The sequence below is a fragment of the Natrix helvetica genome (genome assembly GCF_964273705.1).
Source record: "Natrix helvetica genome assembly, chromosome: 4".
Classification (NCBI taxonomy): Eukaryota; Metazoa; Chordata; class Lepidosauria; order Squamata; family Natricidae; genus Natrix; species Natrix helvetica.
In genome coordinates this window covers 157047214-157070382 of record NC_138550.1, presented here as the reverse complement: position 1 = coordinate 157070382, position 23169 = coordinate 157047214, and the positions used below count along the sequence as shown (strand labels likewise).

General features: G+C 40.6%; 2 protein-coding genes across 2 annotated transcripts in view; one reads left to right on the top strand and one right to left on the bottom strand.

Annotated features, from left to right (window-relative positions):
• The window catches only part of NSMCE2 (NSE2 (MMS21) homolog, SMC5-SMC6 complex SUMO ligase), a 262790-nt gene extending 249175 nt beyond the window's left edge, over window positions 1-13615 (bottom strand). The window contains exons 1-2 of the mRNA XM_081950604.1: window positions 13530-13615; window positions 6400-6546 (exon numbers count right to left, since the gene is read on the bottom strand). Of these exons, the coding sequence (XP_081806730.1) occupies window positions 6400-6532 (133 nt within the window). The 5' untranslated portion in view covers window positions 6533-6546; window positions 13530-13615. The remainder of the gene's footprint in view (window positions 1-6399; window positions 6547-13529) is intronic.
• A 201-nt stretch (window positions 13616-13816) lies between these two features.
• Window positions 13817-23169, top strand: part of WASHC5 (WASH complex subunit 5) — a 41881-nt gene continuing 32528 nt past the window's right edge. The window contains exons 1-9 of the mRNA XM_081950575.1: window positions 13817-13953; window positions 14845-15123; window positions 15537-15682; window positions 16904-16988; window positions 17269-17369; window positions 18402-18591; window positions 18686-18838; window positions 20894-21007; window positions 22575-22746. Coding sequence (XP_081806701.1) covers window positions 14938-15123; window positions 15537-15682; window positions 16904-16988; window positions 17269-17369; window positions 18402-18591; window positions 18686-18838; window positions 20894-21007; window positions 22575-22746 — 1147 coding nt within the window. The 5' untranslated portion in view covers window positions 13817-13953; window positions 14845-14937. The remainder of the gene's footprint in view (window positions 13954-14844; window positions 15124-15536; window positions 15683-16903; window positions 16989-17268; window positions 17370-18401; window positions 18592-18685; window positions 18839-20893; window positions 21008-22574; window positions 22747-23169) is intronic.

The following is a 23169-nucleotide window of genomic DNA, read 5'->3' as shown; positions in this document are numbered from 1 at the left end:
AGGTCATAAAATGGAGCAAAACTCACCTAACAACTGTCTGCTTAGCAACAAAAATTGGGGGTTCAATTCTGGTTACAAGTCGAGGACTACCTGTACTAAATCTCTCGTTGCCATCACCCTTAAACTGGACAAAACAGTACAGTATAGGGCAAAATCTAAAAGATATCTCAAATGTCCCAACTTACAAAATTCAGAGGCCATCATTCCCATGGAATTGAAATTTGGCAAATTTCATAAAACATTTTATGACACAATTATAATTAAAAAGTTTATGACATAATACAAAGTGTCACAAAACGTTTCCAGTGCTGATATTTGACTGTGCCATACAGTTCAACCTGGGCTACTTTCAAGGCAGATATCTCAACTTATCCAGTCAAGGCAGCACATTAGAATTTCTGTCATTATTGAAGACACGGAAGAACCTGGTAAGGAAATGATCTGTCAACGGGGGCCCTACAGGGTCATGGGTTGTGTAGTTTTCTTCTAAAATTGACTGTATCCAATGACATCAACTGAAATCCTTCACCATCCTCAATCCAAACCAGTGTTTCTCAAACTTGGCGACTTTAAGTCCTGTGGACTTCAACTCCCAGAATCCCCCAGCCAGCATAGCTGGCTGGGGAATTCTGGGAGTTGAAGTCCACAGGACTTAAAGTCGCCAAGTTTGAGAAACACTGACTAAACCTTGGATGGAAAATCCAAATTTTGATAGGAAATGGGCATTTTATTCCATTCAGGTACAGGAGCTACTTTGGAGGCAAATTCATATTCTAAAACAGATAATTATGGGTTATGGGTCCCCAGGTGATGGTTGGGAGGAAAAAAACCACCACAATTTCCCAAGTGTTAGTTAGGACACTGATTTTTTTTTAAAAAAATACAAACAAGTCAAATGAAGTAACTTCCAACATTGTGAAGAGAGAAACCCCCTCTGTCTTTAACTTTTGCAAGAGACATTTCCAAAGGAGGAAATTTGATAGAAGGGGAAACCCCGATATGTAAAGGCTGCCCAGTTTCTCCAGACAATGTCAGGTTAACAACATAACGAAAGTTCACTGAGGAATAATGACAAGGCAAGCAGAGAATAAAGATGTTACTGCAATACTGGACTTGTGAACTGTGCCCCCACCCCCGCAAAAACAGAATGTGTGGGGAGAACTTTTCCAGTCTTTTCTGTATTTTTAACTCCTTCCTTAGGTCAGCCTGATTCAGCTGAGTCATGGTTTGTAGACATCGCTAAAGGATCAGCTCCACAAATCTCTGCTCTAAGGATTGTTTTTTTAAGCGTTGCTTCTCTTAAAAAGCAAATCACTTTTTTAAAAGGAGATATGTGTGGGCCACTGGGGGAAATGCATAAAATTGTTGGGAGAAATGTCCTTTTGGGTTCAGTTCCAAGTGGGGGAAAAGACACTGGAAACATGGAGGCTACTTGGAAAGATGATTTTAATGGTGGACAGGATCACATGGCTTGAGGTCCTGGGGGAAAAGGTGATCATATGCTTCCAGATGTTGGGTGAAGAAGAAAAGAGCGAAAAAAAGGGGCTTGCTGGGTTTTTTATACTCTGTTTGGCTCCACCTCTCTGTTTCCTATTCCTGTGTAAGAAATGTATTCTTATTGGTTGTCAGACTCCCATGGGGCCATCCAGGGGCAACTCTCTAGGTTCTGTTTTGAGTCAAAGTTTGGTTGAGTTCCCAGATGCCCTGGGATTAAGGGATTGTATTGGGATTAATCCCATCACTCTGGAGGTGAGGGGGAACTCTTTGTTATGTAGAATAGACTGGCTCAGACATTTTAATAGCCCATTAAGAAAAATGGGGGCTATTAAGAGTGAGTCTGTTTCCTGCCTAAAAACATGTTTCTCCATTTTTGAGCCAGGGAAATATAATATTCTGCCTTTTCAATATTTCATTTTTCTAGGAGAGGGGTGGGTGCTAACTTCCTACAAAATCCCCAACGGGCATAATTTTGGATTTTCAGGTAGTCAATAGGATAGAGTTCCATGATCCTCAGATACTTGCCAGAGTTTGAAAAAGCAAGATTTTAAAACATTTAGCTGGATTAACAAAGGAATGGACTCAATAGGGGTTATCTTTCCATTAAGGTGAGATGGGAAATGCATTGATACCAAAGAATAACAGAGTTGGAAAGGACCTTGGAGGTCTTCTAGCCAAACCCCCTACTCAGGCAGGAAGCCCTATACCGTTTCAGACAAATGGTTATCCAACATCTTCTTAAAGACTTCCAGTGTTGGGGCATTCACAACTTCTGGTGGCAAGCTGTTCCACTGATTAATTGTTCTCACTGTCAGGAAGTTTCTCCTTAGTTCTAGGTTGATTCTCTCCTTGATTAGTTTCTACCTTTTGCTTCTTGTCCTGCCTTCAGGTGCTTTGGAGAATAGCTTGACTCTTTCTTCTTTGTGGCAGCCCTTTAAACATTGGAAGACTGTTATCATGTCACCACTAGTCCTTCTTTTCATTAAGCTAGACATACCCAATTCTTGCAACAGTTCTTTGTATATTTTACCCTCCAGCTCCCTAATCATTTTGTTGTTTCTAGAGTCTCAACACTAGAATAAACATTATTTTATCATTTAGCTTTCTATAGTTAAAACAGTATAATTTTTTTAAAAAAAAAATTAATAAAGGGAGGGAGGATTTTAGAGAATTTTTCTCGGTCTTCCCACTCCTAGTCCAATCCCTTAACCACTACACACCATTGGCTCTCACCACATTCCTACATATCTTTCTGTATTACTAGTTGCCCTTGCATATTTATGTTTGAGATTGGTGTCCTTGAAGCTACAAGATCATTCGTAGCCAAAATACTTCCAAATCGGCCCTCATAACATTGTTTGGTTCTTATCTCCCTTCCTCTAAGAAAAAATAGGATCTGTCTCCAGACAGAGGCTCCTGTAAGCAGGACTCTGGTAGATCTATATTATAAAGATTGATAATGTACAATGTTGCTATGCTTGTCATAACAATGCCATATTGATAACCAAAATATCAAACTATTAACTGCTTTTGATATAAACAGCCTTCTTTTTTTGTTAACAACTGGACAGCTTTTCCTCATTCAGCCTCTACTGTTTTCCATATTTCCCAACCAGGTACATAAGTTGGGAATCTCAAAAGCTATTAAGGGCATCAAGTGGAAAAAGGTGTCCTTGGTGATTTGGATTTGTTAAAAAGGATTCCTTAATCAAATATAGATATTTGTGTGAAAGTGACAGATTTTTCATATTCTTAGGGACTAATTACAGGTAAAATTACTTGGTTGATGTAGATTTCAACTCTGTATCACAAAATGCCTATTTATACAAAGGAGTTAATTTGAGGAAGACAGAGGAGAGCTGTTAAAGAATTTGATCAGTCCAGAGACTGACAGAAGCATAAGAAAGAAACTCAAAATAACCTCACTTTGATCTTGTTCAGTATAAAATGCAACACAGAGAAACTTGGATAGGTTTCGTAGAATCTATTATTATATCTTTCATGCCTCTGTTAAATGTCCTGCAGTTCCCTAGTATTGCTATTCAAAAGGACAGTTCCCGAAATATCTGCGGGATCAGTTTTGTAACCTGGCCTACCTTCTAGAGCTAACAATGCATAATTATTTTATTTAAACCCTCCCCCCCCCAACTGTTTTCATGAGGGACTTTGAGCAAGATTGTAATAATTCAGCATGTAAATTGCCAGGCAAACCTGCCAAAAATTTAAAATATCATTATGCATTTTTATACCTTGAAAGCAGCTTCAGCTATACTGAACAGCCCTACCAAGGAGGACTTAATAGCACAAGGAAAATGAGAGGAAACTGTGGTCCTACAATTCCCATTATCATGACTATACTGGCTGACTGGAAGTTGCTCCAATAAGTTTTAGAGCACTTTGAGATTTCCTAATCTCAGCAACTTTAAAAGTGTATATTTCCATACACCCATACATTTAAAAGCTGTTAATCCAGAGAATCACTGTTTCCCCATCACTGGCACACAGATTGAGAATCTCAATTGACAATGCCAAGCAAGAAGTGAAACAGTACAGAAAGGTATGCTAAAATCTTGATTTAAATTTATTTTAAAAGGCCAGTTTGATCTGTTAATTCTTACAATGGAGTTCTTTGTTCATGCCTTCTTTAAGACATGGTCCTAAAACCTCTTGCCTTTCAATACTAGGGACCTGTAGAACATTTAGCAGAAGTATGATGCAAATAACTTCATGAGTTATGAAGTCTCTGCTGCCATCTTATGGTATGCTCTTCCCATAGTTGTTCAAAGGACAATACTTCATCCACGATATTAAACTACAAATCCCAACACTACCTACGGAATAAAAGAATCGTGAACTATCAGGGAGATGCCAAGCAGAGAGAAAGCTTTGAGAGGCAGCAGAGTGCATTGGTTAGGGACATGGATCTTGACAAGAGAGACGCATGTTCAGCTGCCTACCCTGTTTTCCTGAAAATAAGACCTTCCCGGATAAGCCCAATTGGGGTTTTGAGCGCATGCGCTAAATTAAACCCTCCCCTGAAAATAAGCCCTCCCCTAAAATATTTAACCGCCTGTGCAGCTGGTCTCCACCATTTCCTGAGGGGAAAAGGAGGGGAACATGTCCCAAGCCCCCCACATGCACCTGCCATCCATGCAGAATGCCCTCACAGAGGCCGCTCCTGCAAACCCTAGCTACCACGCCCCTTCTCTTAGTGGGGGCAGCAAAAGAGCAGCAGCCCAAGCGACACTAGGGCTGGCAAGAGTGTGCCAGAAACAGAGAGAGAATTTCTGGCCCTCTCTAGATCCACAGGCCACGGGCTGAGGTTAAGGGGCCTCTTGCACCTCAAAAGTAGTAAGACCTCCCCGAAAATAAGGCCAAGCGCTTATTTCAGGGGTCAAAAGAAAATAAGATACTGTCTTGTTTTGGGGGAAATGCGGTACTTCACCATGAAAATTGCAGAATGACTTTGGGCCAATCATTTTCTTGTCCGCCCAACCTACTTTTCAGGGCTGTGATGGTGGATATAAACAGGACACAAATGTAATAAATGAATATACAATTACAGAATTAGAAGGAACTTCAAGCCACACAGTTCAAGTCCCAAATCTGTGCAGGTTTGCCAACTGAAGCACCGCTGGCTATCTAGCCTCTTTTTGGTCCAGTGGATATTTATGGTTAAACTGACCTTACTGTTATGATATTATCTGAAGTATTATAAAAATAAATAACAACAGATATCTTAAATCTTGACGTTAGTTCAGTTAAATTTTGGTATGCTTAGCCCATAGAAGAGAGAACTGGGGAGATCTGAAAATAGTCTTCAAAAATCCAAAATTTTGTCACATAAAAGAGGGCGTGGACATTGACCCAGAGAAGAGGACTAGAACCAATGAATGAAAATCAAGAGAAATTTCCAGAATTTGGAACAAGATGCTAAACATCTGGGCTGAACCACAAGCTATATTTTTACTCTAACATGGCCTTCTTCAGGTCAAGTATATCTGCCTATCTGGTCCAAACTTCAAGAGGAAGTCCTGTTTCCATGTGATCTAAGAGGGGTGTGGGTTGAAAGATAGGTATTTTGGTAGCAGCCCCAAAATATGCTTCCCACTATCAAACCCAGAACTGTAACTTTCCTTTCTTAAAACCATTTTATTTCAGTGAGCATGTGGGCTGCATACATCCAATTTTATTGGGCTGCATACAACCAATTTTATTGCCCCATTTGAATGCAGTTAATTAATATGTTCTTCTTCCCTTTTTAATACATAACCTACCACCTTTTGAATTAAGGTGCTTTACACCAAAAAGGCAAGCAACTACAGTAAGTATTGAATTACAGCCATCTCCTGGAATAATACGAATATTTTTGCTTCTGGTACTGTCAGAAAAGGAGAAGATCAATGGTCTTAGTTCTCCAAGCTTTCTGAACTTTCATTGGGTGATGTGCACCCCCAAAATTAGCTCTCAAAGATGGCATTTGCCCTTCACGTAAATACAATTGAACACTCTGGAGATGGCATTGCACAATTTGTAACTCACTGCTTTCTCCCACACCTATATAAAAAGCAGTTTAGCGGCTGGAAAGGACGTATTGATCCTCTGAACCCAGATGTAAAGAAATAGGGGGGGGAAAGGGGATCTTATTAAGGTCTTAAAATTCAGGCTTCAAGGGAGAACAGCCCATCCTCAAAACTCCTATTGCAAATCAGAAATTTTGTTTGTTCCGCTGCATGGTAGCCAAGCTGAAGCTGACAGAAAATCAGATGAAGTAGGTAAATGGATGTCCATGTTGGATCACAAAATGGAAGAACTTGGCTGAAGCCCGTGTGGTAGGATCCCAAGACACCTGGAAAGTTTTGAAAAACAAGCAAGAAGAATAGATCCCAAAGCTGAACTCACTGTGATTTTCCACAAGATCAAGGGCCACATTTGTGGTTACATCCATGCCGGTGTTTATGTAGGTTTTGCAGGTTTTCAGAGAAGTCAGACATGTGTCCACACCACTAAGGGAAATCAATGAGCGTCCAGACATTCTGATCAAGCGTCCTAAAAAAAAAAACACAATGATTATTACTATAATGTTTTATTATTCTATGACATGCATGTGACCCATCTGGATAGTTTAATGCTCTTGGGGAGGAAAGCTATGGCATCATCCTGCCAACAAAAGTGTGCATAGTCAAGGCTATGGTTTTCCCAGTTGCAATGTATGGCTGTGGACCATAAGAAAGGCTGAGCGCCAAAGAATTGAGGCCTTTGAACTCTGGTGCTGGAGAAGACTCCTGCGAGTCCCTTGGACTGCAAGACGATCCGACCGGTCAGTCCTAGAGGAGATCAACCCTGATTGCTCTTTAGAAGGCCAGATCCTGAAGATGACACTCAAATACTTTGGCCACCTAATGAGAAGGAAGGACCGACTGGAGAAGAGCCTAATGCTGGGAAAGAATGAGGGCAGGACAAGAAGGGAATGACAGAGAGGGAGGCAGTCAGTGTGAGCTTAAATGGACTCCGGAGGATGGTAGAGGACAGGAAGACATGGAGGAACATTATCCATGGTTCGCGATGCGTCGGACACGACTTTGCAACTAACAAAAAAAAAAAAAACCAGAAAGCAAGCTCAAAAATGGTATCAGCCAATAAATAAAATAATACCATTTTCCCAGTCTGTAAAATAATGAACCGGCTTGTCCATTTCAATCTATTTTTGAAGGAGCAATCAATGTCCATCTTTAGGACAAGCCTTTTTTTAGATCGACTAAAAAAATCACAAAAATAAGCAAACATTCAATGTCCTCCTACCCAATGAAAGTTTGCATGTTCATCTTGGTAGGTGGAGTGGCAACATATAAAATGTGACATTTGTTTGTTCATTGAATTTATATGGCTGCCCATCTCACTGAAAGTGACTCTGTTGTGTAGTATAATCAAGTAAAACAGTGAATATATAAAAGCAATTATATAAATATGAAACAAGTCAGTGTTAGACAATTAAATATTTAAATATTTCTATTTATTTAAATAATATTTAAATAAAATTAAATAGGGTTAAAATTATGTGCAAACTTCAGCATAGAGAAAGTGAGTACATCCACCTCAATAATGGAGCCATCGCTTCAGTTTTCAGGGAGGCCCAGGCCTGTGACAAAGCACTATTTGTGATATCACAATGATGGTATTTCTCCACTGAGGTTGGATCATGCACAGTATATATACTTTATTGAACACGCAATCATTTAATATATTAGCTGGGTATATAGCAGGCATATAGAGCAAATAACATTGGCTTTAAGTCAACCACCCATTGACATATTCTCTCAACGCTTTTCAAACTTCTGCTATTATTTCATTTTGATTGGGAGATTTGTTTCATTTTAAGCAGTGGTGTAATGGTTTTTAATAACTATGGGGTGTTTTTCTCCTCCTTAGCCATAGATGCTATGAAAAACCTTTCATCTGACTAGCAGAATAATAAAATATACACAAGAAAATAAATAAAAAGAAATGAACACCGTGTTTTGCAAATAATGGGAGATGAGGATTTAAATCTTCTAAAGTATATTTGGTGAGCAGTTTTAAATATAAAAAATGTAGACTGGATGTTTAATTAGGCTTTCTCTCAAAGAAAATGTATGCATGGGTTTGCCTTAAACAAGATAAGGGGAGAGAAAAAGTAATTCTTAGCTATACACGGAAAACAAGTTTGCATATTAATCCAAATATTGCAAACAATATTTACTTTTCTAATTGGTACTGGTTCTAATCCCAGTAAGGGTATGGCTAGCTGATGAGAGCTAATTAGCTCGAAATAGATCTATCCTAGTCTCCCTTTATTTATTTATCAGTACAATTACAACACACACACACATTATATATATATATACATACACACACACACACACACACACACACACACACACACACACACACAAATCATAGTGTTCTTTTAAGCTTTTAAAGCTTAAAAACTTTTAGTTCTCTTTGTATAATAGCTTCAATTCGGACTCAACTACTACAACCAAAGGGATACATTCACGTAATTTTCTTGGCAATAATATGGAAATACGTTTCTTTCTTTTCCCAGCAAATTTTTAACTTCCTGGTTTTTCTTTCTGTCCCAGGATTTCTTGATGTTCTCCCATTCATAACATGGATTAAAACAGGCCAGAAATAAACCCATCCTTCTATTTCATTGTATTGCATCTACTGTATGTTTCAGTATATTTTAAACAAACCAAGCCACAACAAGTGTTTGGCCAAGTATCATTTGGGCAGAAATGGCCTGTTTTGCCTCAGGTCTTCCAATTTTAATTCCACCAAGGAAGATCTTCAAGCTCTAGTACTAAAGTTAAGGAGCAGAGTGGGGGAGAAAATGGACCAAAATTAATAAAGACGACCAAACTTCAGAAGCAGCCTTAGGCAGGCGCCATAGCAGAGAAGGCCCACCTCCTCAGGCCCACCAGGTATAGCTCCCTGAGAGAGATGGCCCTTCTCTTTCTTGCCGGATCTGAGGGGATGAGCAGATGAAACCAGGACAAAACAGTTCCGCCAAATAACCTAGTTACTATGCCACAAAGGACTTTAGGGGTCAAAATCTTGAATGAGACCCAGAAGTAAACTGTCAACCCATGCAGCTCTGGGAGCAGAGGTGTTAACTCGTGCAGTTTGGAAGCACTTATAGTTGCCAACACCAGTGCATTTTTGCACAAGCTGAAGCTATGGGATACTCTTCAAGGACAGCCCCGTGTAGACTGCACTGCAGTAATCCAATCAGGGGGGATGACCAAGGCACGAGGATCAGGCCTCAGTGACACACAAAAGCAAACCTGTGTAAAACTCTCCCGACACAACTGAACCTTTCAACCGTTAGAGAAAACCACAGCTAAAAATACGCCCTTGGTTTCGTTAGATGCCCTTACTGAGGTGAATACCTTCTGAAAGCTTTGTGCCAAAGTAGCAGTCAAAATCTCGGCATCTTTATTTAACGAAGTTAAAAAGAGTCACTTCGAAAGGAGATAGGTGGCCAATGTAGGTAGTCCTCAACTTACGGTTGCAATTGAGCCCCAAATTTATGTTGCTAAGTGAAAAATGTGTGAAGTGAGTTTTGCTCCAGTTTATGACTTTTCTTGCCACATTGGTTAAGTGAATCACAGCAGTTGTTAAATTAGTAACATGGTTGTTAAGTGAATCTGGTTTCCCCGTTGACTCGGCTTGTCAGAAGGTCGCAAAGGGGGATCGCATGACCCCAGGGCACTGCAGCCGTCATAAATGCGAGTCAGTTGTCAAGCATCCAAGTGTAAATCACATGACCATAGGGATGCTGCGACGGTCATAAGTGTGAAAAACGGTCATAAGTCAGTTTTTTCAGTATCATTGTAACTTTGAACTGTCACTAAGCAAATTGTTGTAAGTCAAAGACATTTAATAATAACACATTTAATAATAATAACAACAACCAGCCCTAACTTGGGCAATTGTAGATTTAGGATTTTATAGGAGTAAAGTGCCATATTTACTAACATGATGTTATTGCTCTCATATAATTTTAACTGCTGCTAATTTTTTACTTGTTCATTCTGACTGTGGTTTCCTCATTGCTTAATTTATGGGAAATACTGACATATCACTAAGCTATGTTTGTGAAGGGTCAGGACTTAATTTCTATAGCAATAATGAATCAAATAGATGTCACTGCAATTTAGCAGGATCTGAGTATCTAAGCAATGACACCTGATCCAATTATTGCTTATTGAATAAATCTCACAAGGTGACAGCATTTGATTAATCTTGCACACTAAGCATGATATGACCAAATTATGTCAGCCTTACCAGGTAGACCAGACCAGGAATATAGCTAGATAAGGTAATTCAGTTATTGCAAGGGTACATTCAGAGAATCTTGCAAATCTGAAAGTACAAATCTCCCACCATCTTTTTTATATTCTGAAATACTAGGAAGGGTTTCTTCTTGCTCCACCCACTATATAACTGTGGGCTAAGCTCTCGCTTATTTTTAATGAAAAGAAGTAGTAGGGGTGACATGATAGCAGTGTTCCAATATATCAGGGGTTGCCACAAAGAAGAGGCAGTCAAGCTATTCTCCAAAGCACCTGAAGACAAGACAAGAAACAATGGATGGAAGCTAATCAAGGAGAGAAGCAACCTAGAACTAAGGAAATATTTCCTGACAATTAGAACAATTAATCAGTGGTACAACTTGCCTCCAGAAATTGTGAATGCTCCAACACTGGAAGGTTTTAAGAAGAGATTGGACAACCATTTATCTGAAATGGTATAAGGTTTCCTACCTAAGCAGGGGGTTGGACTAGAAGACCTCCAACATCCCTTTCAATTCTGTCATTCTATTCTATTCTACTCTCCTTTTTGAAATTATTATTATTATTATCTGACCATTCCTCAGACAGCATCAGTCCCCCAAGGTCATTCTCACATAGGGTTAGATCACTAAGAAATTCCCCTAGGCTAGACTCCAGAATATCTCAGAGGATGGCAAAAACCAGCCACTTCACACTGTTCTTGAGAAGCTACACAAGAGTGTACACAAGATCACTTAAAATTGAGACCCTTTTCTTTCCCACCTGCTGAATGAAGCACAATAATGTGCCTGGAATTCTCATAGAATAGAATTCTTTATTGGCCAAGGAATTTGTCTTTGGTGCATATCATGCTAAACCAGAGGTTTGATTGGCAATCATGCCAAACCAAAACCAAGTATGTTTTAGCACCAGAAGTGAGCCTAGCCATGGGTTCACTTTTATAATACTTGAGATTTTATATCGACCTTAGATCATGGTTTCTCATAAATGCCCATTTCATTTGTCTTTAACCCAGAATGCTGGCTTGATCCAATACAGCTCTTGAATGATTATGAATTATTCTTATTGAAACGTAGCACACTTATGTTTTATTTGCTTAGCAAACAACAAAACAAGCACTTGATTGTATAGTTAAAGGGGAAAAAAACCACTTGCCAACAAATTACAAAATAATTTGGAAAGGCGAGGTGAGCTAGAACTCAACCAAACTGTCATTGAACACAACAGGGAACCTGTTGAAAGGCGAGATAGTAACAGGGTTGGAAGGGTCTGGAGGTCATCTAGTTGGACAATTTGTTGTCAGTTGTGTCCTATATTTATAAATGTGGATGTTTGATAGTGTTGCACCGACTGGTGATGCTCTATTACACCCCATTCTGAACTTGGGAAGTAGAGAGTTAGCATAATCACTACTCAAGAGATTAGGACATTTCTTGATGTTGCGTTGTGCTATACTGGTGGTTTATCCCTTGCCAGTACCAGACTGAACAATTCCCCCAATCGGACTTTAGTTGCATGTGGTTGAATAGAACATGCTTTAATCCAATTCCTATCGAAAATAATGTAGTGCAGATGGTGACATTTCAGTGGGATATGCATTTGTGTGTGCATTCAAATTAGCATCCCTATCACATGCTGCTTCAACTAGACAACTTTGCATGAATGTACCGTCTCAGACCAGGATTAGTTTGTTATTACTCTTTTCCTAAAGAAAGAAAAATTGTTACAGTGGGGGCTCTGTATGAAAATATTCATACATATTTTCAAATTCAGCTCAACAGAGTTATGTTTATGACATATACCTATGACAAGCAAGGACTATGGCTGTCAAAAATTGTTGCAATATTTTAACAAGAGCAAGCAGCGTTTTGGATTTTTCGTGGGGTTCGTCTTGGTTTCTTGGCTCAATTCAAGCACTGAATTGTGTGGATTCATCTAGTTTAAGGAACTGCTTGCCTTATTGAAATCTTCAGCACCACTTGGGGTTCATTGGAACACCTGCCCTGAGAATACATGCTGTATTTTCCTATAGGCTGTTCCAGAATTCTGAAGTTCCATTTTTTCCGAGAGCTCATCAGACCAAACTTCATTTTGTAACAACTACATGACCCAATTTGAACCAAACTTTTTTTTTTAAAATGGGATATATAGCGGAAATAATTTGTATGTTTAATTATAATTTGTTGGGAACCCTTATTTTCTTTTGATGTTTGTTGCATTCCAAAAATTTTCCACAGGCGTGGAAAATGAGGCGTGTTCGCACAACACGCCTCAAATCATGACTGCATCCACTGTAGGAATGCTGACCGTTCAAAGACATACGAACCCCTGTATCTCTATGAAAAATCATGATGATTAAGTTTCTGCTTGGTTCCTACTCCAGAGAAAATGTTGCAAAAATATTTCCTGTTCTGCAAAATGCTTCTTATTGGTAAAAACTCTGGCCTCAACCTGCCTCCTGGATTTCCCCCCTTCTATCAGATAGCTAGATAATACATTGGTACAATTTCACGATCCTTTACCATTGCATAACCAATGGTTTTGCTTTCCCTCTGCACAGAGTCTATTAGGGCTGTACTTGTCCCAACTTACTAGGAAAAAGTATGGCAAGAGAAGAACAAGGAAGATGACAGAATGCTGGCAAGCTGCTAACCCCCTCAACTAACCACTGTAGGAATGCTGATGATGGGGGAGAGGGGGGAGTACAAATGCAGGACATCTGTACTAGGGATTCGAACCGCTGAACTGCCGACCTTTCTGATCGACAAGCTCAGTGCATTCGCCACTGAGCCACCTAGTCAGGCTAGGTGATAGTTATATATAGGTGATTTACAGGATACAAGTCACTATTTTTCTAAGTAGGCAACTTTCAGTTGAGTGGACTTCAACTCCCAGAATTCCACAGCAGCATCTTTTTCAGAAACGAAACCTCTCCCCGCTTTCTTTCCCCCCCCAAAAAACTTGGCTCCGTTCGCACAACGCGCCCCAAATCATGACTGCATCCACACCGCCAGCAAAGCTCCCCAAGGTTGCACGAGAGCCGAGACCTGGGCAAAGTCAGCCCCTTTGCTAGCTGGGGATGGAAAGCATTCGTGTGAATGCAAGAAACGGGTTCATCCGGGGCGCGGATCAAGCGCGGGGCTTGGATGCAATTGTTTCACCAGCATTTACTCTAAGCATCCCTTTCCCCCTTACCTGTTTCCTTGGCGGGGGTGGTGGGGGGAAACACTCTTTATTTTCTCTTTTCCTCTTATTTTGAATCTTGGCTCAGATGCTTGCAAGAGAAGGCGGGAGGACTCCGAAGGGCGGCGAGGCTTCTCATACGCCGGCGCCTGTTCACATGATCGCGCAAACCCTCATGTGACCCAAGATGAAGGGAAGCTCGCCCGGCCCTGCCTAGTCTTGATGGCCGTCTGCAGCCTCGCCTCGGTTTCCGGCCAGGTTTCTTCTCTTTGCTGACTGTTTGTCGCCTTGCACTCGACTTTGCACCCATTCTGACGAACTGCGTGCACCCCGCGGGTCCTGATCTGACACGCGGGTCTGAGAAGGGGAGCCAAAGAGAAAGAAGTCTCCGTCCATCTCTTCTCTTCCTCTCTGTAGGAAGAGGAGAGGAGAGAAAGTAAGTCCGGCAGGGGAAATACTCTCGTGCAATTGTTAATTCATGATCAAATATTGAGTGCTATTCTCGGTAATTCGATCATGTATTTATTTATCAAATAAAAGATGTATTTGTTTATCAAATTAATTATATAGCTACCCATCTCATATGGGAGTTTGGGCAGCGCACAGGGTTTAGCTAAGAAAAACCAAGCGATCGATACAATTAAAAAGCAGAAGGATTAATCACTTTTTTTTAATTACCATTACAAGCCAGAATTAAAAATTAAAACATGAAAATAAAATGCAACAGAACAGAACAAGACATGATAGTACATTACAGTTTAGTGGTGAAGTCGTCCGTTGGTCATCAAGGTGTGCCTAATTTAATAATATAACAATTTAGCTACATTCAAAGCATTAAAATGCAATTAAAAGCAGTTTAAAAATCTATAAAAAGAACTATGTGTAAGTGCTTATAATTCTGCCTGGCCTTTAATAAAGAGCCTAATCAATAATATCTGTTAATTAAATTAAATTAAATTACTTAATTCAAGGCATTTTGGGGCCCAGCTCAGTTGTCATTGTCAGTCTGGCCTACCTTGCAAGTGTGCTGTGATCTCCAAGAGTGAAAATGTGCCCACCAAGGGGGCTGCGTGCCACCTGTGGCAGTCGTGCCATAGGTTCACCACCCCGGCCCTAGGGGAACTGAATCTGGATAAATCTTTAAATCCTTGTCACAAACTGCTGTATCCTGCGGTCTACATTTACTTCCAAATAGAAATTTTAAATTATCTTCTGCAATAAAAATGTTGTTGCAAAATTCAACCTTCAGTTTGAAATAATACTAATAAAATTATAGCATGAAAAAATAACATCAAAATGTTCTTTCTGTGGTCAATGACTTTTTCAGGCATGTAATGGAGGAATTGCAAAGGATTTTTCTTCAGATTATTTTGACAACTGTATAAACCTGCACTGAAAAAATACGACCTTCCTCTTCGCCATGTTGGACTTCTTAGCAGAAAATAATCTTTGTGGACAAGCCATTCTTCGGATTGTGTCTTGTGGAAATGCTATCATTGCTGAATTGTTGAGACTGTCCGAGTTTGTCCCACCTGTATTCCGCCTCAGAGACAAAGGCGATCAACAAAAATATGGAGATATCATATTTGATTTCAGCTACTTCAAAGTAAGAATTGTGCTATACTGAAGCTAAAGTTATCAGTCTGAAAGGTTGGCAGTTCAGTGGTTCGAATCCTTAGTGCCGCGTAACAGAGTGAACTCCTGCAACTTCTCCCAGCTTCTGCCAACCTAGCAGTTCGAAAGCACGTAAAAAATACAAGTAGAAAAATAAGTGGGAAGGTAACAGTGTTCCGTGCGCCTTCGTCACTTAGTCATGCTGATCACATGACCCTGGAGATGTCTTCGGACAGTGCTGGCTCTTCAGCTTTGAAACGGAGATGAACACCACCCCCTAGAGTCAGGAACGGATAGCGCATCGGTGCAAGGGGAACCTTTACCTTTTTAATGAATGAAGTATTAAATGATTAGTGTTCTATCCCAAACATACTAATTCTGTTCCTGATTTTCCCCCCATCTTAGGGGCCTGAATTGTGTGAAGGGAAATTAGAAGCCAAACCTGAACTGCAAGATTTAGATGATGAATTTCGTGAAAACAACATAGAAATTTTAACCAGATTTTATTTGGCTTTCCAAAGTGTTCATAAATATGTTGTTGATTTAAGCAGGTAAGCAGTTGGGCATGCAATTGAAATAGCAGCAACTGATTTGGAACAGAATATGTATTACAGCCAAGGAAATAGCTTGTGATTATGTGAAATATCATTAAGTCATTATTGCTTAGATTTCAGATTTTTTCAGGACACAACAGAAACACAGCAGAATTCCACACACATACAACATTCAGAATTTGCAAATATGAATTCACCCATATTTGGAGCAAAATGTTTGACATAAACTATTTTAAAAATTAGGAAAGAAGATGGCATGATCTCAAATTATTTGTCCAGGATTACCAGCCCCGATATATTTGTCAGATTTGAAACATGAATTAAGTAAATAATTAAATTAGGGGGGAAACATGTAAGAGAATATATGCAGATGCCCTTTCAGAGTTTTCCTCAATGTTTCTGTTATATGATAGAGCTAATAAGATACTGATGTAAAAATGTGACATTAAATTTTGACATTAGTCTTTTTTAACTTGCAATATACTTTAGTACAGGTAATCTCCAACTTACAACTATAATGGAGTCTGGAATTTCTGTTGTAAGTTATGATGGTCGTAAGTTGAGGCACTCACGTGACCGGACTTGATTTTATGACTTTTTTTAGGTCAGTCATTAATCAAACACTACAGTCCTGTGTAGAAATCAATATGTTCCAATGGATATTTTTTTGCTAGAAGTCAAAAAGGTCAGAAAAAAACATAAGTTGTTATGCTACTGTGCAAAACTGCAATCAACCATAAAAATGAATTGGTTGCCAATCACCCAAAATGCAGTTATGTGACCATGGGGATGTGCGCAACTCCAGAATTGGGTCATAAGTAGCTTTTGGGGGTGTCTGTTGTGACTTCAAATGGTAATTAAGACACTGTATCAAGGAATGATTTAAATACCGTGTGATTAAGAGACACACCTCCAAGATAGCTTGATAGTGATCAACAATTCTTACCTTGCCACACAACTAAATAAAATTCAATGAGATCCTTTGGATATAAAAGCCATAAATGACATCCTGATAATGAGTTTTACAGCTACCTGCTCTTCCTTCTCGTCGACTGCATCAGCTTTTTATTCTTTTGGATGCAAAGGAACTTTGGAAAGAATTGATGACAAAGAGTTTGGAAGCCCAATTATAGAAGGGAATAAATCTGTATATAAACATGAGGTTTTGCTAACACCTCTGCAGAAGATTAATTTTTATTTCATTCTTATTGTTTCTAGATATCTGGATGATCTCAATGAAGGGATTTACATTCAGCAAACTCTGGAAACAGTGCTGCTGAATGAGGATGGAAAACAGCTATTGGTATGCTTAACTCTAACCATGCAGCAATATTAATTTACTGTAGTTTGTTTTTTAGATATTTTAATCATTTCACCTTCTGGTTTCTAACCTGATTCCTTCATTACTACACCAAACTACTTTCACTGAAGAATTAGAAAATTGTAATTAAACACATCACAAAATTTCTATAACGGAGAACACTAATGAGTTTGATGTAACAGGAAATCACACACTTTGCTTAATATCCTTGCAGTTTTAACAATGAATTTCTCTGACTGTCTGTCTGTCTTGTTTGCTGCAGTGTGAAGCCCTTTATTTGTATGGTGTCATGCTCCTTGTCATTGATCAGAAAATTGAAGGGGAAGTCCGAGAGAGGATGCTTGTTTCCTATTATCGATACAGGTATAACATCTATGATTCAGGATATGATCAATTGGCTATTTTGTGTTTGGTTATTTCTTTGCAAACTCAACTACTATATTGATTGCATCAATATACTTGTTTTAAGAATCATTTGCAAATGCCTTTAAAGGAAAGTCTCTCTCTGGTGCTTCTCAACTGTCAAAGATTTAAAATGTGTGAACTTCGTCACCTAAAATTCCCCAGCTAGCATGGCTGGCAGGGGAATTCTGGAGTTGAAGTTCATTCAACTGAAGTTCCCAAGGTGGAGAAACACTTTCTCCTTGATGCCAAGCTACTTTGCAACATCAAGCCAATCTTTCTGGCCTTGGAAGATAAGTAAAATGCTTCCATGAAAGACCAGGGCTCAAAGCCAAGTTGACAATTTGAAAAACAATATCCTGGAACGAGGGAGAAAAACAATTTTCATATCAAATCAAACGAATTGCAAGTTTATCCTTTTACTGTACAGTTTATCCTTTTACTGTACAAGTTTATCCTTTTACTGTAAAAGTTTATCTGTTATCTGTACAGTTTTACTGTACAGTTTATCCTTTTACTGTACAAGTTTATCCTTTTACTGTAAAAGGATCCTCAACTTACAAATGTAACAGAGCCCACAATTTTTTAAGTCTTAAGTTGTGACGGTCAGAAAGTGGGTCCCTATGTGACTGAATCTGATCTTTATTATCTTTTTTGTGATAGTCATTAACCAAATACCGTAGTCATTAATGAACAATTGTTCAACATTTTTTCTGGGAAACGAAGTAAACGCTAGTTTATTTCAAAAATATTTTAAATTGTGGGCACAGCAAATGGTTGTGAATGTAAGATGTTTGCCAAGCACCTAAAATGCAGTCATATCACTGCATATGTGGGAGTGCATGTCAGAACTCTAAATCCAGGTCATAAGTAGCTTTTTCAGGATCTATCATAATTTTGAACAATCGCTAAATGGCTGGTCGTAAGTGAAGGACTACTTGTACTTCGATAAGATCCTCTGTTGGTGATGTGTGGTTGTCATTTCGCATCCAGTGCTGCTCGCTCTGCTGACTCCAATATGGATGATATATGTAAGCTGCTTCGGAGCACGGGGTATTCAAGTCAACCCGGAGCTAAAAGGCCTGCAAACTATCCTGAGAGTTACTTCAGCAGGGTGCCCATCAACAAAATATTTATCAGCATGGTGATTGGCCGCTTGAGGTCAGATGATATATACAACCAGGTAAGTCAGGCTGGATAAGGTCCAGGGGCGGGGGAGAAGTAGGAAAATGGCCAGCAGGCTCATAAAGTGCCCTTTTACTCTGTTCCCTTCTCAGGTTTCTGCATATCCACTGCCAGAACATCGCAGCACAGCTCTGGCGACGCAGGCAGCCATGTTGTATGTGACTCTTTACTTCGACCCCTCCATCCTTCACACCCAACAAGCCAAGATGAGAGAAATAGTAGATAAATATTTTCCAGACAATTGGGTAAATATATTGTTGGTGATGCTATTAATGATCAATTTGCCTCAACATCTCACATCCTGGACATAAACCGTTTCAACTCCTTCCCCCGGGAAGCCGCTGTAGGACATTACATGCCAAAACAAGTAGACAGAAGGAGAGATTTTCCCCTCCTGCCAACACACTGCTCAACACATAATCCTCCCAGTACTGTGTAATAAGTATTTATATTTACCCATATAATATGGCTGTGTTATTACTATCTTATTATCTTCTTTACTACTATTCTTATTGGGATGATGATGATTCTATTGATTTGCATGTACAGTGAAAGCTTCTGTACCAGAGTCAAATTCCTTGTGGATCTAATCACACTTGGCCAAATAAAGCTATTCTATTCTATTCCATTCCTACTCTACTCTACTCTACTCGACCGTGTTTCCCCGAAATTACATGTCCTCATAATACAGCCATGCCACATTTTTCTGGTGGGGAAAAATATAAGCCCTCCCCCGCACATAAGCCCCCTGGATAACCCCCAACCTCCAGCTAGGCAGAGCTCTGCTCATCAACCTAGCGGTATCCCAAAGGTGCCAAGCCACGGGAACCGGGGGGGGGAGGCAAAGGTGATCGTGTTGCTTAGCGTCTTCGGGATACCACTAGGTTGGTGAGTGGCTCTGTGCCCAGCTGAAGAGGGGGGTTGCCGGGCGGCTGCCCTCTTGTGAGCGGGCTCCCAAAGAGCCGGGCACAGCCTCATGGGTGAATGGCTGTGTTGCACTGTCGCAGCAGCGCAATACAGCAGCTATGAAGCAACCACGCTCATGAGCAGCCACCCGACAAACCCCCTTTCCAGCCGGACACAGCGCCATTCACAGACCTATGGGTATCGGCAAGCCTCGTGAGCGCCTGTTCGCTGCCACCCGGCTCCCGCGGCTTGGCGCCTTCGAAATGGCAGCGAATGGCGCTCTGCACAGCTGGAGAAGGGGATTGCGCGAGCGGCTGTTCCGCTCTCGCTCGCACGCCTCCCAGCCTCACGATGCCCTGGCCCAGCGCTCTCCGCAGAGCCAGAGGACCTCTGCTGTCGCCGTCGCCGCATGGCTTTTTCTGCAACCGTGTCCAGGGGTGGTTTTCGCTTACTTTCCCTACCAGTTCTCAAATGTGTCCCCATCCATCAGGGGTGGGTTCTTGCCAGTTCTAACCTCTTCTATAGAAGAAGTTCCACAAATCTACAGTGCCGTTTAGAACCGGTTCCAGCTCCCTCCCCCCGCCTTTCCGCACATCATCAAGATGAAGAGTGAGAGGAGGAATTCTGGGAGTTGAAGTCCACAAGTCTTAAAGCTGTCAAGTTTGAACACCCCAGGGTTTTTTTTCTAAAGGGTTAGGAGTGCAAGGATCTTGTAATGTAACAGCTTTAAGATTTGCACACTTCAATGCCAGAGTTTCTGAGCCAACATTTTGGTTGCTAAGCAAGAGCGTTGTTAAGTGAGTTTCACCACATTTTACAAGTTGGCCACGCCCACCTAGTCACATGGCTGGCAAGCCATTCCCACAAAGCAGGCCACACCTAGAGAAGAGGTTCTAAAAAGTTTTGAAACCCACCACTGCCATCCACGCATGCGCCTGGCTGGCCGCGCATGCACTTTGCTCAAAAAATGTCCCTAAATAGGATGAAATAGAGTCAGGGCAAGTGGACAGGCCCACCCACGATTTTCGTTACCGGTTCTGGGGAACCAGTCCGAACTAGCAGAATTCCACCTCTGACCATGTCAAGCATTGATTTTCCACTAGTTTTAAACTCTCTCTGCCAGAGAGCCACTAAATTGTCTCTACATCCATGGCTAACCACATCCACAACCATGGCTAATCATATCCACAACCACAGCTAGTCACACCCACAACCATGGTTAACCATCTCTAAAGTCATGTATAGCCATCATAGCTAACACTGCAACCATAGTTAGCCGTCTCTGCAGCCAACCAGATGTAAATCTGTTTTGTGACGTGTTGATGGTTTTCTTTCTCCATAAATGTTTGGACAACTGGAGTTTTCAGGGACTTTACTTTGGCTTCTGTTCACAGGTTATTAGCATCTACATGGGAATATCAGTCAATCTGGGAGAAGCCTGGGAGCCGTATAAGGCTGCCAAAACCGCCCTGAACTACACATTGGATCTTTCCAATGTTAAGGAGCAGGTAAGGAAATGTGAGCTTAGCAAGATAAGTGAAGTTAGGTTGGAATCTGATTTAAGTGTTTTCATTAAACTTACCAACTTGTGATCTTCTCAGCAAATGTAGAGCTTTTTAAGGGCCTCTTTACCTTAAGGCTTTACTATCTTGTTACCTTATGTTGCAACCTGAATTTGCACATAGGTTGAGCTTTGTCAGGAAGGAGGGCATAGCAAATTTAAATGGGAAAGTGGGGGAATCTTCCCGTGACCGTAGAATTACATCAGTTTAGTTTACTTTATTGTCATTGCACATCATGCAGCGAAATTAAATGCCGTCTTCAGTGTATGTTATAACTAAAAAAATAAAAACACAAAACACACATCCTTTACATTCTATATAATTATAATTGAAAACCCGATATTGCATTAATATTGCACCATACCGTAGAATTCAATATAGTTACTGCCCTGGGATAGAAGCTGTTTTTCAACCTATTTGTCCTTTTTATTATCCTGGTACCGTCTGCCAGATGGTAATAGTTCAAAAAAAGGATGCCCAGGATGAGATGGATCTTTAAGAATGACTTTAAAAGAAAGTCATTAAAATGGGAGGGAGGGAGGGAGGTCTCAGCCCACCTTTTGAGGAAGAATAATAGATGCCAAGATCCATAGTGTGATTGACTGTGGCTGAAATTTAATGCAGGAAGCTGTCAGAATCCACTTTTGCACCCTTTGTGGACTTACAAAACTCCTGTGACCGTTTGTTCCCTTGTGGCATATTCATTAGCAACGTTCAGTTAAATGTTCTTGTTTATAATTCACAAGAGGTAGCTACTCTCTCCTCTTAGTCCAATTCAAGGACGGATGACTTCATGGAAAATCTGTGGCTTGCTTAGCAGCAGGACAAAAGTGATTGGACACTTCCTTCTCCTAGGATACGTTTCAACTCTCCAGGCAAATAAATAGTAAATCTGAACGATGCTAATCCTACTGAAGAGTCCCTTCCATGGCAGACCTAATCCCTTAAATTTCTGTGTACAATCACCTACAGTTGAGATTGCCTGGTACTAATATATCTCACTTAAGCACTAACCAGATCTGATCCTGTTTTACTTTTTGAGAACAACTTTAAACGGATTGCTGATTAGAAAGGAAACTTGCAAAGCAACTTCACTAGAATTAATACTGAAAAGATGATTTGCATCCAAATCCTGACAGGGAAATTTGGCAATGATAGATTTCTTCATAAATTGGACAGTAATTTGTTCCATTGGAATATCTTGAACAGCTGCACTTTTTATATTTTGTAAAGTAAGGGTTATTTAGGAAGAGCAATAATATTAATTCTTATGTTTAAAAACTTAAGAATTTTAATAGTTTTGGTTAGCACCATTTATACCAGGAGTATGCACTTGTTACTCTCTGGGTATCGCAAACTACACCTCTCCAGGTGCGTTAGACAATTTAGCCAAGCATGAAGGATGCTGGGAGATGTAGTTTAGCCTTTGCCCACAAGTTCTGGCATGTCATTTCATCCCTAGGGCTTTACTATTCCTCTGTTAATGCTAATGCTTTGCTTTCTGCCTTCGAAGGCCAGCCGAGCTGCTGCCGTCACTGAGCGTGTTCATACTCAAGTGCAGCAATTTCTGAAAGAAGGTTGTTTAAGAGAAGAGATGGTGCTTGACAACATCCCGAAACTGCTGAACTGCTTAAGGGACTGCAACGTGGCCATCCGTTGGCTGATGCTTCATACTGCAGACTTGGGTAAGAGGTGATGATGGCTTGTTTTACAATAAGGATGGAGAATCCATCTAGAAAAGGGAAGTTTGCAAGTCACCTTTTCATGCCCTAGTTCCATGATGGCGAACCTATGGTATGGGTGCCACAGCTCAGCTCCACCCCAACTCAGCTCCACACGCATGCATGCGCGCCTCCCATCTGCCAACTGATTTTTGGGCATGCATGCAGGGGGAGGGGGGGTGCATGCAAGAGACACATGCATGCACGGGAGCCGGGAGTGCAGCCCCCATGGCCCATTTTTGTTCCCAGGAGGCTTCAGGGGGGCATACTAGGCCCAAAAGGGGGCATGGAGGGGTTGCGTGCATCCTCGGGGGGGGGGGGGTGTCACGTGCACGGAGGTCGGCACACAACGACAAAAAGGTTAGCCATCACTGTCCTACTTAGAGA